The 12,558-nt window shown below is 52.9% G+C and overlaps 5 protein-coding genes across 5 annotated transcripts; 4 read left to right on the top strand and 1 right to left on the bottom strand.

Moving 5' to 3' along the window:
• Positions 1 to 58: 58 nt before the first annotated feature.
• On the bottom strand, positions 59 to 741 carry EJ05DRAFT_502173 (uncharacterized protein; the record flags this gene model as incomplete). The annotated part of the gene is made up of 2 exons (XM_033747215.1): positions 59 to 151; positions 202 to 741. 2 exons carry the CDS (start codon positions 739 to 741, stop codon positions 59 to 61), a joined length of 633 nt encoding a protein of 210 aa, XP_033599130.1.
• A 285-nt stretch (positions 742 to 1,026) lies between these two features.
• On the top strand, positions 1,027 to 1,815 carry EJ05DRAFT_487543 (uncharacterized protein; the record flags this gene model as incomplete). The annotated part of the gene is made up of 2 exons (XM_033745623.1): positions 1,027 to 1,062; positions 1,111 to 1,815. The coding sequence occupies 2 exons, from the start codon at positions 1,027 to 1,029 to the stop codon at positions 1,813 to 1,815; spliced, it is 741 nt and encodes a 246-aa protein (XP_033599129.1).
• Positions 1,816 to 3,273: 1,458 nt separating this feature from the next.
• On the top strand, positions 3,274 to 4,792 carry EJ05DRAFT_532524 (uncharacterized protein; the record flags this gene model as incomplete). The annotated part of the gene is made up of 1 exon (XM_033749076.1): positions 3,274 to 4,792. The coding sequence occupies one exon, from the start codon at positions 3,274 to 3,276 to the stop codon at positions 4,306 to 4,308; it is 1,035 nt and encodes a 344-aa protein (XP_033599128.1). The 3' UTR covers positions 4,309 to 4,792.
• Positions 4,793 to 5,131: 339 nt separating this feature from the next.
• On the top strand, positions 5,132 to 6,041 carry EJ05DRAFT_72254 (uncharacterized protein). The gene has a single exon (XM_033749926.1). The coding sequence runs from the start codon at positions 5,379 to 5,381 to the stop codon at positions 5,913 to 5,915; it is 537 nt and encodes a 178-aa protein (XP_033599127.1). The 5' UTR covers positions 5,132 to 5,378; the 3' UTR covers positions 5,916 to 6,041.
• Positions 6,042 to 7,737: 1,696 nt separating this feature from the next.
• EJ05DRAFT_72291 (uncharacterized protein) lies at positions 7,738 to 12,519 on the top strand. The gene is made up of 5 exons (XM_033749927.1): positions 7,738 to 7,922; positions 8,094 to 8,513; positions 8,573 to 8,730; positions 8,778 to 11,968; positions 12,024 to 12,519. The coding sequence occupies exons 1-5, from the start codon at positions 7,901 to 7,903 to the stop codon at positions 12,211 to 12,213; spliced, it is 3,981 nt and encodes a 1,326-aa protein (XP_033599126.1). The 5' UTR covers positions 7,738 to 7,900; the 3' UTR covers positions 12,214 to 12,519.
• Positions 12,520 to 12,558: the final 39 nt, after the last annotated feature.

The following is a 12,558-nucleotide window of genomic DNA, read 5'->3' as shown; positions in this document are numbered from 1 at the left end:
TCCCCCTGACAAACGCCCTTCTATAATGCAATCGTGAACGTAAAAAAGGGTTGAGCGGTCATTGGTAATTGACAACTCCATTGAGGATCCAGACTTCCCCATTACCAACCTTATCAGCAATACTGGAAACCTCGACGCTTCCGGGGTTGATCTAGAGGCTCGTTAGCCAGCATTCCTGTAGAGTAGCTATCAAGCACTTACAATCTTCTTCCCATCCCTAACCTCCCACCAGATCTCATTCCCAGCCAACGTCTTCACTTTCTCGCCCTCGGTCCACGGACTCACAGGCACCACATGTGCCTCCACGAATTTCCTCAAGTTTGCCTGCGCTCTGTCCTCGCCACTCTGCCCACTATACGCATCGGAGCCGTAGGTTCCATAATCGCCAGGGTTCTCCCATGGCTTTCGTGGCAGACTCCTCATCACGCTGTTGCTGGGTGCTAGGACGGTGGCGTTTTGCGACGAGTCTTCTAGCCGCCCCGATACGCTGTCGATGTCGCGAGTGAGCGAGCTGAAGATGGCGATATCTTGCGTCTTGCCGATGACGTCGGAGATGTATACGCCGGCCGCGATGTCGCTGGGTGGCATTGCGGCTTGAGGAGGATGGAGGAATTGCTGGTTGGGTTTGATGGCGGGGTTCTCGAGGGTCTTGTGTCGCGCGGAGGGAGGTGGGTATCGCGCTGTGGCGGTGAGGGTAAAGCACAGGAGGGTGAGTGGAAGGAGCTGCTGTATGTGTTTCATGGCTACAGCGGGTTGTCTTCTGTGTTTTGCATTGATGCTTCCAGGCTGGAGTCGTGAGGTGGAACGTCCGACGTCATCATGGACTGACCCACGCGGCACTTGAGGTTACGCGCTAACCCGTTACGGACTAAAACGCGTTTCTTTTGGTGTAGGCGCTTGTTATGTGCGTCGATTCGTCGCCTTTCCTTTCTTAGAACCAACCACGCCATAATTACAGTATTCGAAACATCCTGAGAATAGAGCGTTAGGAGGGCAGCGGAGGTGATTTAGGTCTATATCTCCGCCATGTCCCTTACGTTCAATATTCCCACGGTGACTGAAGTACGTCGACTGCAGCTCCAGGTAGGTTGACTTGCTAAGATTTGGCAGGACGATCTCAGGCAGTTTGGACTCGTGCATTTCCCATCGGCATCTCTGCCGGAATCATTCTTCTACGAGCAATGGAATGATGAATACCGCTATGATGACGACGACGATGGACTGGGCTATTACGACGACGGCGTGAAACGCACACTCACAGATGAACAAATCGCCATTTTCAGAAGCTCAGAAGTCAAGCAGATCCTTGCCAAGAGGCAAAAGAACTACGAGCGGAACAAAAGGCGGAATGCGAACCGTGTAGAGCAGAAACGCAAGGCGGCCGAAATGCTCGTTGCTAAGCACAAGGATGCGGCTTCGTCTCATCATGATTCCATTCCAAGTGCAGAGTCACGTGAGACGACGGATCAGCTCGATGCTGAGCAAGAAACAAGCCTTCAGACAGAGACGAGGACAGACAATCAATTGGAAAACAGTGATGAAGATATCTCGGCCGGTGCGGCTGCAGTGACCCCGATCTCGACGCCCTCCTCGTATGGTCGCGATGCCGATGGTCAGCGATCAACGAACATCTTTCAGAAGACAGTCTCGAAAAGGCTGAAGCGCAAGCAGGCGAGGCAGCGGCACAAGCATCGCAGGGAAGCTGAGACAGAGGAGAAGGCGCAGAGGGCGTTGGACAGGGCCGAACCAACACCACGTCGCATCGCCCGTGAGCTTGACCAGACGACTGAGAGCAAGATCGAGCTTGACTACTGATTTTGAGTATCGTGGCACTGGCAGTTATTGGCGATGCATTCAAGATGAAGAAGGTTTGCCAGTGTGGGCGCGCAACCTGATGTTATAAGAAGACAAAAATTATATCTTCGTCTGCGAAGGCGCTATCCCCACGTAGTATGCTGCATACTCGTAAGTTGGTTCTTCATCTACCATTTGAGAGTCCACTCGCAGGAATGGAATGCTTTCCTCTTTGTATCATTCATGAAGATCTGATCAGGCGCAAGCTTACGCTCGGACCTCTGCAGATTCATTCAAGTTCATGCTTTAAGAGAAAGGCCCCCAAAACAAAGCTGCTGCGCCTCGCAAGCCAATAGCGGAGCACCACTGACCTTTCAACAGTGAGTGGGGGCCAGAGCCTTGTAGCTTGCACTCTTTGATGTTGGTATGATATGTAAAGCCGCCCTTGGTAGACTGCCTCACAAAGTTTCTGCCGTTACATCTGGGACGCTTTGTGTTGATTTTGAGCTGTTCGCTATACCATTACACTACCCAACCTCCGCATAACACGACTTCGGATACAACACGACAGAAACGTCACCCATAAAATCGTATTGACAACTATCTTGAAGAGGTCTCCGATCTTTCAACCGCCCATACACGTTACCAGACATGCCGAGACGAGTCAACACGATGCAGAACGAGAATCAAATCCCACCGACATATACCGGACCAGTGTTTATTCCGGCCGAAAAGGGCTCTGGCCGCTTCTATCAAATCACACCAAAGTTACGAGACTGGAGTCCCTGGAAGGTTGCGATTGCTTTGCTCTGCTGCTTTGTCGTCATCGGGGGTTGCGCTGCAGTAGTTATTGTGTTTGTTGTCAGGGCTGTGCGGAATCGGGATTGCTACGACAGAGGCGACTGCTGATGGTGGGATTGGTGGAGTAGGTCACGTATTCCCGGCTGGGCGGCGCATATGGGGATGATGGGTGTCAGTCTGAGAAGTATGATAGCATATAACAAAGACGAATGAAGGCTTTTTCACGGGAATGATCTGCGCCACAGTCGGAACGTTCTTGTGTCTGACTAACCAGGCATCAAGGCAGCAAATGCATCTCCATTTCCCCTCCAAACCTATTGATCAGCAATTGTCATCGCTGAACTAGCCTCGTCTCCACACTCCGGCGCCGGCAAGTATCATTGATAACGTCTTTCAAACCCTTTGGCATCAAACCATGAAGCTTCCACCATCTTCTCGTTCTTCAACGCCCATCTATGAGTACCCACCATTGCCCGGATGAGGCTTCTCGTTTCTGCATTTTCAACAGTCATCATCATCGCAGCTCGCTCGATCTCTACCAAGCAAAGCTACCCATACCAGACATCACCACGGCCTCTACAATAACCCACAGACTACGCCCACTCCTCACCAACCAAACCCCAGCCCTCAAAGCACCCAATCCCAAAGCCCACAACCCATCAATCCACCTCCTCAACCATGAGCCCACCACCCCCCTTCCCCAACCTCCCCACCATCCCCCCCGCCTCCCCCTCCCTCACCAACCCCCCCCACGAAACCACCCCCCGCAAAATCGCCCTCTCCTTCCTCGCAACCGAACAATCCGAAGGCGCCGGCGCCCGCGTCCGCCGCTCCATCGGCTCGCCTAAGCTCCGCCGCCTCTCCCCCTTCCTCATGCTCGACCACTTCTCCATCTCCCCGGGCGCCGGCTTCCCCGACCACCCGCACCGCGGCCAGGAGACGATCACGTATCTGCTCGCTGGCGCCGTCGACCACGAGGATTTTGCGGGGAATAGGGGTACTATCGAGACGGGCGATTTGCAGTTTATGACGGCGGGGAGGGGGGTTGTGCATGCGGAGATGCCGCGGCAGACGGAGAGTGCGGATGGTATTGGCAGCGGCAGTGCGAATGTGAATGTGAATGTGGGCTTGCAGCTGTGGGTTGACCTGCCGCGGCGGTTGAAGATGTGCGAGCCGCGGTATCGGGACCTGCGCGCAGGGGAGATTCCGCGGGTGGTGGTTGATGCGGGGAGGGTGGAGGTAAGGGTGATTTCGGGCCGGTCGCATGGCGTGGATTCGGTGAGGGAGTTGGCGTATACGCCGGTTTGGCTGTTGGATGTGAGGATTCGGCCGGGCGGGAGGATCGTGCAGGCGTTGCCGGTGGGGTGGAATGCGTTTGCGTATACGATTGCGGGGACGACGGTGTTTGGTGGCGCGGGAGGGGATGGACAGGGCGGTGGGCAGCAGACGGTGCCGCAGCACCATAACGTCGTGTTTGAGCAGCGCGGCGACACGGTGCTTGCGGAGGTGCCGGGTGATGCGGCGGAGACGGGGCATTTCATTCTTGTCGCGGGCGTGCCGCTCGACCAGGAGGTGGTTCAGTATGGCCCGTTTGTGCTGGGCAGTCGGGAGGAGGTGTATCAGGCTTTGAGGGACTACTCGACGTGTTCGAATGGGTTTGAGCGGGCGGAGGGGTGGCGGAGTGAGATTGGGAGGGCGATGATGGGGCGGTAGGGGGTAGGGGGGTGTAGATGGATGGATAGGATGGAGATGGGGATGCTTGGATATAATATGTTTGATGGACATTATTATCACCGTCATCACCATTACAATCCATCGCTATACATCATCATCACTAAGAAAAACCACCACCACCATTCCGTGAGTTGAACGTGTCTCAAACGCCCATCTGCGAATCTGCTTGTAAGAGAGAGACACACACACACACACAGCATGCATTGGCTATTGTAGCTTATGTACACATTGCCAATTCTGGCATGCAGACCGTAGTCTTTCTTCCGAGGAATTCATGCAGATGTGCGAAAGGAGGATGTATGGGGATAGTTTTATATAGGACTAGTTATAGTATTGGGAAGGCGTGGGATGGATGGACGGGTAGGTGCGTTGGGGTATTAGGTAATAAGGGTGTTGTGAATGGTGGTGATGGAGGAGGAGGATTGGGTAGGTGTCTGGGTCGTGCTTGCCTGGCTGGTTGGATGTGTGACTGCCTGTTTTAATATGTGGTTTGTAGATCTGCTTTGGGAAGGCATGACGGTAATTAGTGCACGGTATGGATAGACCGAGATGCATGGGCAGTCACACATATATACATACCCAGCAAACATACCCAGCAGACCCCCAAGGCCTCAAATAGAATCCAAGAACTATATAACACTTTCTCACCACCACCACCACTACTAACACGTCCGCTCTCGTGGATCAGATAGTAAGTGGACGTATGGGCCCCGCACCAGATTGTAGCCATGCTTATGTCATGACGCGTGTCTGGCGTGTGTATGTTGTGTGTGTTTGCCGGGGTGTTCCGCTGTAGGGCTGGACGTTTGTGGACGAGTATAAGCGGGACAAATGATGGGGTGGTGGGTGTGCTGGTGGTGATGATGGTGATGATGGTGATGATGGTGATGATGGTGATGATGGTGATGATGGTGATGTGTAGTAGTGGGTTGTGGTGGTGGTGGTGGTGGTGGTGGTGGTGGTAAGTGTGATGTATGCCTGAGGTGTGATGGTGATGGTTGTGACGAGTGTGTTACAAGAAGACGGTGTTGGGCGCATGGACTTTTAGAATGTTATCTTGTGTACTTAGATGGGATTTGTGTGTTTTTGATGTTGTGGAGGACGATGTTATCTACTCTGACCCATCTCGTCGTGCTCTACGTGGATTATGCCTCTACTTGACGGCTTCTTGGCAAGGTGACGGACTGGATCATTGTCATACTCGTCCACGGTGGCAGCAGCCAGTGACGGGTATGCCTGTTCAGCATTCCACACGCCGGGTATGTGATACCTCCAGTGCCGTGACGATGGTGGACAAGAATCGAAATTGCAATATCAAGTCTCCAGATCGTCGCATGGAAGATTTGATGATGGTGATGATGACGATGACGATGGAACAAGAACGGCTAACCTATACATTAATTATTTATTGCCCAGACGGCCCAGCTACGATCCATTCTTCAACCGAGCCTCATCACGTGCACCGCCCATTCCACATCGGGACAGTAGTGGACGGAAGCGGCTCAGGCCGTGCTGCGGTAGCGCGTGGAAGAAAAGACGAGATAGTGGCTGGCGGTAAACGAATGGCGCTGGCTGTGGCTTTTTGAGTACGAGTAAGATTTGCGTGGCTGTCACGATGACGATGACGATTGCGATCGTTTAGTTGCCCGCCCCGGTGCGATGCAATCATTTCTTTCTGGCGAGACTGACGCTGGACCTAATAATCACTTGATTACCTGCTGAAAGCCTGATAGTCTGAAAGGCATTCTTAGGTGAGGGGACCGGCCCTACTTGCTTGTGCTGGGGTAGATAGGTAGGTAGGGTACGAGGGTACAAGGTAACACCCGGGGAAAAGGGTCTCACGCATGCTGGGCTTGGCTGGGATGATGGGAGAGAGGTGGTGGTGCAACACGTGGGACATGTCTGCTAACTAGAACCTGCGCCTGAGAGCTGCTGTACTGTGTACGTACATACATACATTCGAGAGTCTGGGCAGAAATGGACTGGGAGTCCTGGAGGAGGCGGAGTAGTAGTAGTGGTAGGTTTGTGATGATGATGAATGATGATGATGATGAAGAGGCGCTGCTTGAGTAATGAATGTCTGTGTCTTCTTCCATTGAGAGAGAGAGAGAGCGCGTGGCGACTGGCAAGCATCCATCCTGGCGCGTAAGACGATGAATGAGTCGCGAGTTGGTTGTCAAGAGAGGATGGCGATTATGTGAGAATATACGCAAAGCAGCGAGCGGATACGACGTATTCATACTTTTTGATTATTGGGTGGCAGCATCAGCTGTGTGTGTGTGTGTGCGTGTGTGCCGGATGCGATGGAGCGGCGTCAATGCCATCCATGCCCTCGCATCTCCAGCCAGTTCCTCTCCCAGCAGTTCCAGCGACCCAGTAATTAATTGTTGCCAGTCCCACCTAGATCTTTTGTTGTTGGTCCCTTTCTCTCCATCCATTCGATATTAGTCGTCAGCAAGTGAGCACCGCCAGCCGCCGAGGCTTTTGTCTGCTTGGCTGGACGGTGACCACTTAGGTTTGTCTGTCCATGGATATATGTACAGACTGACAAAGGAGAGAGGAGGGCGCAGTTGATACTTTTTGTTTGAGAGGCGTCATGGCAGCACGAGATCTGTTTCACTTTCACTTGTCTGTCCATTGTCCAGCGGCGGCTCAGTCAAAGAAGCGAAGCATGGACTGTATGTAATCATGTCCTCGAGTCACGTCCGTGTGTGTATGCGCGTCGTCATGATCACCACCATGTATTGGCGTCGACTTGCAGCTAGGCCGGACATGCCTAGTGTAGTTAGTATAATTGTAGTCGAAAGCACTGAAGCCGGTAGGGAACCGTTAAAAGAGACCCGCCCTGATACTGTTGACCTGTGAATTGTTAACCCATTCTCATTCTCGCCGCGCGTTAAAAAGACCGAACCACCGCCCAACTGGGCAAAGTCTCTCTCTCGCTCGTTCAATATGTAATGATGCTACTTGCTACTGCTACTTACTGGACCAATAAATACAATAAGACCTCTATATCCTTTTTTTCCCTTTTTGCTTCTGTCGCACCCACCCACACACACACGCCTTTTGTCTTCTCGCGTCTCGTGTCAATTGTCCGTCACGACGCACGCTGGCTGGCAAACTCATCCTCCCTCCCAATCAATCAAGCAACCAATCCTTTTCTTCTTTCTTTGCTTGCCAATCGAACACTACCCACACATCCTCCCTCCTCTCCAGCAGTCTTTTGGTCTTTTGGTCTTTTGTGAGCCCCGTCCGACTACTGCTCGTTCCGCGCCATCCGCCTGTCCGGCCTGGCTGATCCTGGTTGCAGCTCCTCCGTCATACATAATCCATCTGGTCTTTGGTCGGTGTCGGTGTCGGTATAGAAGCAGCAAGCCTGGAGCCCTGATTCCAGCTGCATCCACCTATACTATACATAGCTACCGAGCCCTACGTGATACGTGATCACGTTGTCCCCTTTTTCTTCTTCTCATTCGCCTATCGCTGAAACTCCGTCACTCCCAATCTCGTGTAGCCTTGTGCATTACCTACTCCCTCTCCCCCGGTTTCCAGGCTTCCAACTCGCCCAAACATGGCTCCCGGGCGTGCCAGAGGTAACGTGCAACCCCGTCGATCCTCGCGTCTCTGCTGCTCTACTCTACTCTACACTGCTCCGCGTTGTGACGGGTGGGTGTCAGTGTCCCCGGACTATGCTCACCTGGGTGGACAACAGCAGCAGCTCGTGCAACTTTGGGCCATATAAGCTAACTGGGCGGACACTGCAGTGCTCTCCTTCATCTCCCAATGGGGTGGACCGCGTTTACCTCCCTCCACCAACGTTGCTACTTCACCTGCTGACGACGCTCCTTCCCCATCTTCCTCCTCCTCGCCCCAGAAGGTCGCGCCTTCCACAACTAATGCTGATGTTGACGCTCTCTTCCCCGAAGCTGCTTCTACCTCTCCTCCGCTCAGCCCTCGCTCCTCTCCTCGTCACCGTCCTTCTCGCTCCGAGTCTTATACAGACGATATCTCGCAGAGGCGGTCTTCGCGTCCGCTGTCCATGATCCAGACCTATCATCCTCCAGTCATGGCGCTCGAAAAAGATACTCTACCCGAGCTGATGCCCATCTTTACATACTTGAACAGCCATTCGAACAAACTATATCAAGAGGGCTACTTTCTGATGCTGCACGATCTGGACACAAGTAAGAGTTCACTCACAGCTTCTACAAATCGAAGACACCCGAAGCTGACAAGCTGCTAGGAGGACGCCCGAGCCCAAACAGAGAATGGTCTGAAGTGTTTGCCCAGCTTTCTGGCACTGTGGTGTCTCTTTGGGATGCTGCTCAGCTCGATGTTGCCGGTGCAGATGGCGAAGTCATTCCGACCTTTATCAATTTGGCTGATGCTTCAATCAAGATGGTTTGGCAACTGCTTCATCTACACAGGGCTCGTGCTAATATATACAGATTCCTTCGTTACCCATGACTGGGTCTAGTACGACAGGCCAGACTCTGCAGAACGTCCTGAGTGTTTCCACAGCTGCGAACAACAGATATCTCCTACACTTCAACTCTCTCAACTCCTTGACTCAATGGACTTCTGGCATTCGCCTGGCCATGTACGAACACACAGCCCTCCAAGAGGCCTATACCGGTTCTTTGATTGCTGGCAAGGGCAAGACGTTGAACAACATTCGCGACATCATGGAGCGCACAAGAATGAAACACGAAGATTGGGCAAGGGTGCGGTTTGGAGCTGGTACTCCATGGCGCCGTTGCTGGTGTGTTGTCAATCCTCCAGACGAGAAAGAGTACGCAAAGTTGCAAAAGACCATGAAGAAGCGCGGCGCATATGATAAGTCACAGCCTGTGTTAAAGGGCGACATCAGGTTTTACGAAACCAAGAAGGTTACAAAAAGGACTCGGCCGATCGCCACCATCACCGAAGCATATTCAGCATACGCCATATATCCGCAGTCTAAGCCTCTCATCGACCAATCTACCTTGGTCAAGATTGAAGGTCAGATCACGATTCACTCCAAGCCAGAGTCTACAACCGAAGGCTTCGTCTTTGTCATGCCCGAATCTCATCCTGCTGTATCCGGTTTCGAGATCATGATGCGCTTCCTCTTCCCGGTCTTCGACACGTTTGCCCTGTATGGCCGTCCTAATCGTTTGGTGGCCGAGCCTCTCGATACTCGAGGATTGATGTTTGGCATGCCAAAAGATCGCAGATATGGCTACCTAGAACTATGGGATGTCGCAAGCTTGATTCTCAAAGACGGCTCGAAGACGTGGAATGAACGCCAGTGGAGGAAGCAAATGAAGGAATTGACTTCTACCCGGATGACTTCGGGACCGTCGCGTGAGCAGAGCTCAACGACGAACCGGCGAAACACTCTGTCTGGCAGAGGCGCCGGAGTGCGTTTCAACGAGAACGGTACCGCGTTGTCTCAGCCAAGCACTCGCCGAAGTTCGCCTTCCCGTGAAGAATATATTGCCGCACCTCCTAGGAGAACCGATTCTGCTCCGCCCATCAGCTTCGCCGGACCTAAACATCAGCGTTCGATTTCGGAAAGTCAGTACCAAGCAAAGAGGTATGACATGAATGGTCGCACCTCATACGAGAATCCGTCCCCGCCTAGATATCTTGGTCAAGGCGGTAGCCAAGCGTCACTGCCCGACGGTTATGAAACAGGCGATGAAGGCGTCGCAAGGCCTGTCGTTCCACCAGAGCTGGAGGCTGTCGCCATGGGTACCCCTCCTCCGACCCATGTGGCCATTCCGCCCGCAATGACGCACAAGCCCACTGAGAAACCAACGCCAATGCCGCATACCTCCCCGGAATTGCGCCGTGCAACATCGAATGTCGATTCTGCAACACTGCAGCAAATGGCAGATGCTAGCAATGCTCCTTCGTCAAACTACTCGACGGCTGGAGCGGCAGCAGCATGGAAGTCAAGCCTCGAAGCTAGGGAAGGTCGTCGCAGTGGCGACTCGGATCGGAGCGGTCGCCTTCGCCCAGATCAGCGAGCCTTCCATCAAGATCAATTAGGGCCGCGAAATAACAGACTGCCCACCATCCCTGCTTCCCCATTCATCGAGCAGAGCGATCCTACTGCGACCGCGATGGCCAACTATGAGCCTACTGCGCCTTCAGTACCCGAACATGGCGTTCCACAGGAGTATCAAGATATTGCGAATACCAATCCTCTTGGTGTGTCGCACGGGGAGGAGGTTTACGAGGATGCGCCAAGTCGCCCTCTGAACAATCCGGGCGTTCAACGCAAACCAGTTCCAGGTCGGTCACCACTAAACGCTGAAGCACTCGCGCCTTCGGCGCCAACAAGCTCAAGTCTAAACAGTTTACGAAGCAATGTAATCGAGCCGGAAGCTCTAGATCGCCTCGGAGAGCGCGAAAGGGTACTTGCTAGAGCACCTAGCTATTCGAGCAGTAATTACGATAACCAGTCATTAGCATCTACAGATTACGCCAGCACAGACCACGCGAGCATGAAGTCTACCATCAGAAAACCTGTACCTGCGGTTCCAGCCAGGGACTACGATAGACCTAGAACGGGCGTGTTGAGAACTGTCGGTCAAGTAGAAGCAAAGCCTGTCATCGTGGGAGACATGGAATATGGTACGAAGCCAAAGACTGAAGCAGAATTGGGCATGCCAACAATCGATTTCGGGCCAACCTACGCCCTGAAACCTGAACCCAAGTCGCGACCGGGCACCAGCGGTACTATGATGCAGTCGGCTCACGATCGATCACGCTCACGATCGAGGGAACGATTGAGTGCTATGGGTGGTGCTGTGACACCTGACAGCGCCAACCGTCTGTCGTATTTTGGTGGTGGTAGTCCAGGACAGCCATCTCCTAATGACAGCGACCCTGCACTGGACAAGCGGCGCAGCGTGATATGGCAGCCAGGGATGGGCACGTCACCTGCAGGCTCGCCGGCAGGGCACCAGAGTAAACCTAGTCTCAGTGCTGAAGAGTGGGTTCAACAACGAGCGATTGCTGCTTCCCAACCTCATCTTCCGCCTCGGGTCTCCCCGGCGTCTGGTCAAGTCAACAATCTTAATGGTGGTGGTTTCCATCCAACAGGCCGGGCAGTTTCTGGAGACTGGTCTCAGTTGACGGCCGGCTACCAAAGAAACCCGACAGACCGCGTGCCATTACGACCTCACTCTCGGGGTGCATCTGTCATGCTGAACCCTCAAGGCTTGGTCAACACCGAGTCGGCTAAGCTATCTGCTCGAGAGCAAGAGTACGTAGCTCGCGCCACTGGCACACCTTTGATCGAGCTTGATCAAACAAAGCAGCTACAACGACCCAAGTCATCTGGACTGGTTGGTGCTATTGAGGCTCGCGAAAGGGAAAAACGCGATATTCTCCAGAGTCGGAGCTCCAGTGGCACATTGGTTCAGAATGCTCTACAGCAACGGCAACAACAGATGCTCCAACAACAGCAACACGCCATGCAGCAGCATATGCGCGCAAACAGTCTTGGGAACATGAGCATGCTGATGCAGCAAAATCCGGCTATGATGAACATGGGTGTCCCAGTCCAGCAGCAACCGTTCTCTCCACAGCCGTTTATACCTCCTTACGGTCAAGGAATCCAACAGAAATCCGGCTCTCCCTCATTGTACGGCTTTCCAAACCAGAATCAGTCTCAAGGGTACTTCACGAACGCGCAACAGAATCATCAGTATGGCTACGGTCCATCTACGCCAGGTCGCAGTCCCGGAACGCCACAGCAGTTTCAAGGTGGAGGTCCTGCCACTTATGCTTCTCAGCAAATACTACCACAAGCCTACGGTGCTAGTTGGGATGCTCAACAGGCGCAACAACAAAATCGATACAATAATCAAGGAAGACGATGATACTTAATAACATGACATGACTGTAATATCGAATCAGGGAGCACATTTTTATCAGGTTTTGCATAGCGAGCGAGAGGCATTGAGATCAAGAAAACATTCCATGCATTATAAGCATTCAGCCCACGGCTTTGAATCCCTTTTGTTTAATCTATCGCAGTGGTTAGGGACGTCTTCAGACGTCGGATGGCATACATATATACATACAACTGGCTTTGGTGGAACTCTATACTCGATTCCTCGCATATGCCATTATTATAGACGACAGACTGTACATACACCACCAACCATATTTTTTTGGCTTGTCCTTGGGGGACGCCACCGTTTTATTATGTTGTTCAGAATGTGTCGTCGG

The sequence above is a fragment of the Pseudovirgaria hyperparasitica genome (assembly GCF_010093815.1).
Source record: "Pseudovirgaria hyperparasitica strain CBS 121739 unplaced genomic scaffold EJ05scaffold_11, whole genome shotgun sequence".
In the NCBI taxonomy this organism is placed as follows: Eukaryota; Fungi; Ascomycota; class Dothideomycetes; order Acrospermales; family Acrospermaceae; genus Pseudovirgaria; species Pseudovirgaria hyperparasitica.
The sequence above is the reverse complement of the archived record's forward strand: the minus strand, read 5'-3'. Positions and strand labels throughout refer to the sequence as shown.

Bases quoted from the DNA above. Each gene is read 5' to 3' on its own strand.
- EJ05DRAFT_72291 (XM_033749927.1), top strand. From the start codon at position 7,901: ATGGCTCCCGGGCGTGCCAGAG. The intron at 8,514-8,572 runs GTAAGAGTTCAC...ACAAGCTGCTAG, and splicing joins GCTGCACGATCTGGACACAA to GAGGACGCCCGAGCCCAAAC. The intron at 11,969-12,023 runs GTACGGCTTTCC...AACGCGCAACAG, and splicing joins AAATCCGGCTCTCCCTCATT to AATCATCAGTATGGCTACGG.
- EJ05DRAFT_72254 (XM_033749926.1), top strand. From the start codon at position 5,379: ATGTTATCTTGTGTACTTAGATGGGATTTGTGTGTTTTTGATGTTGTG.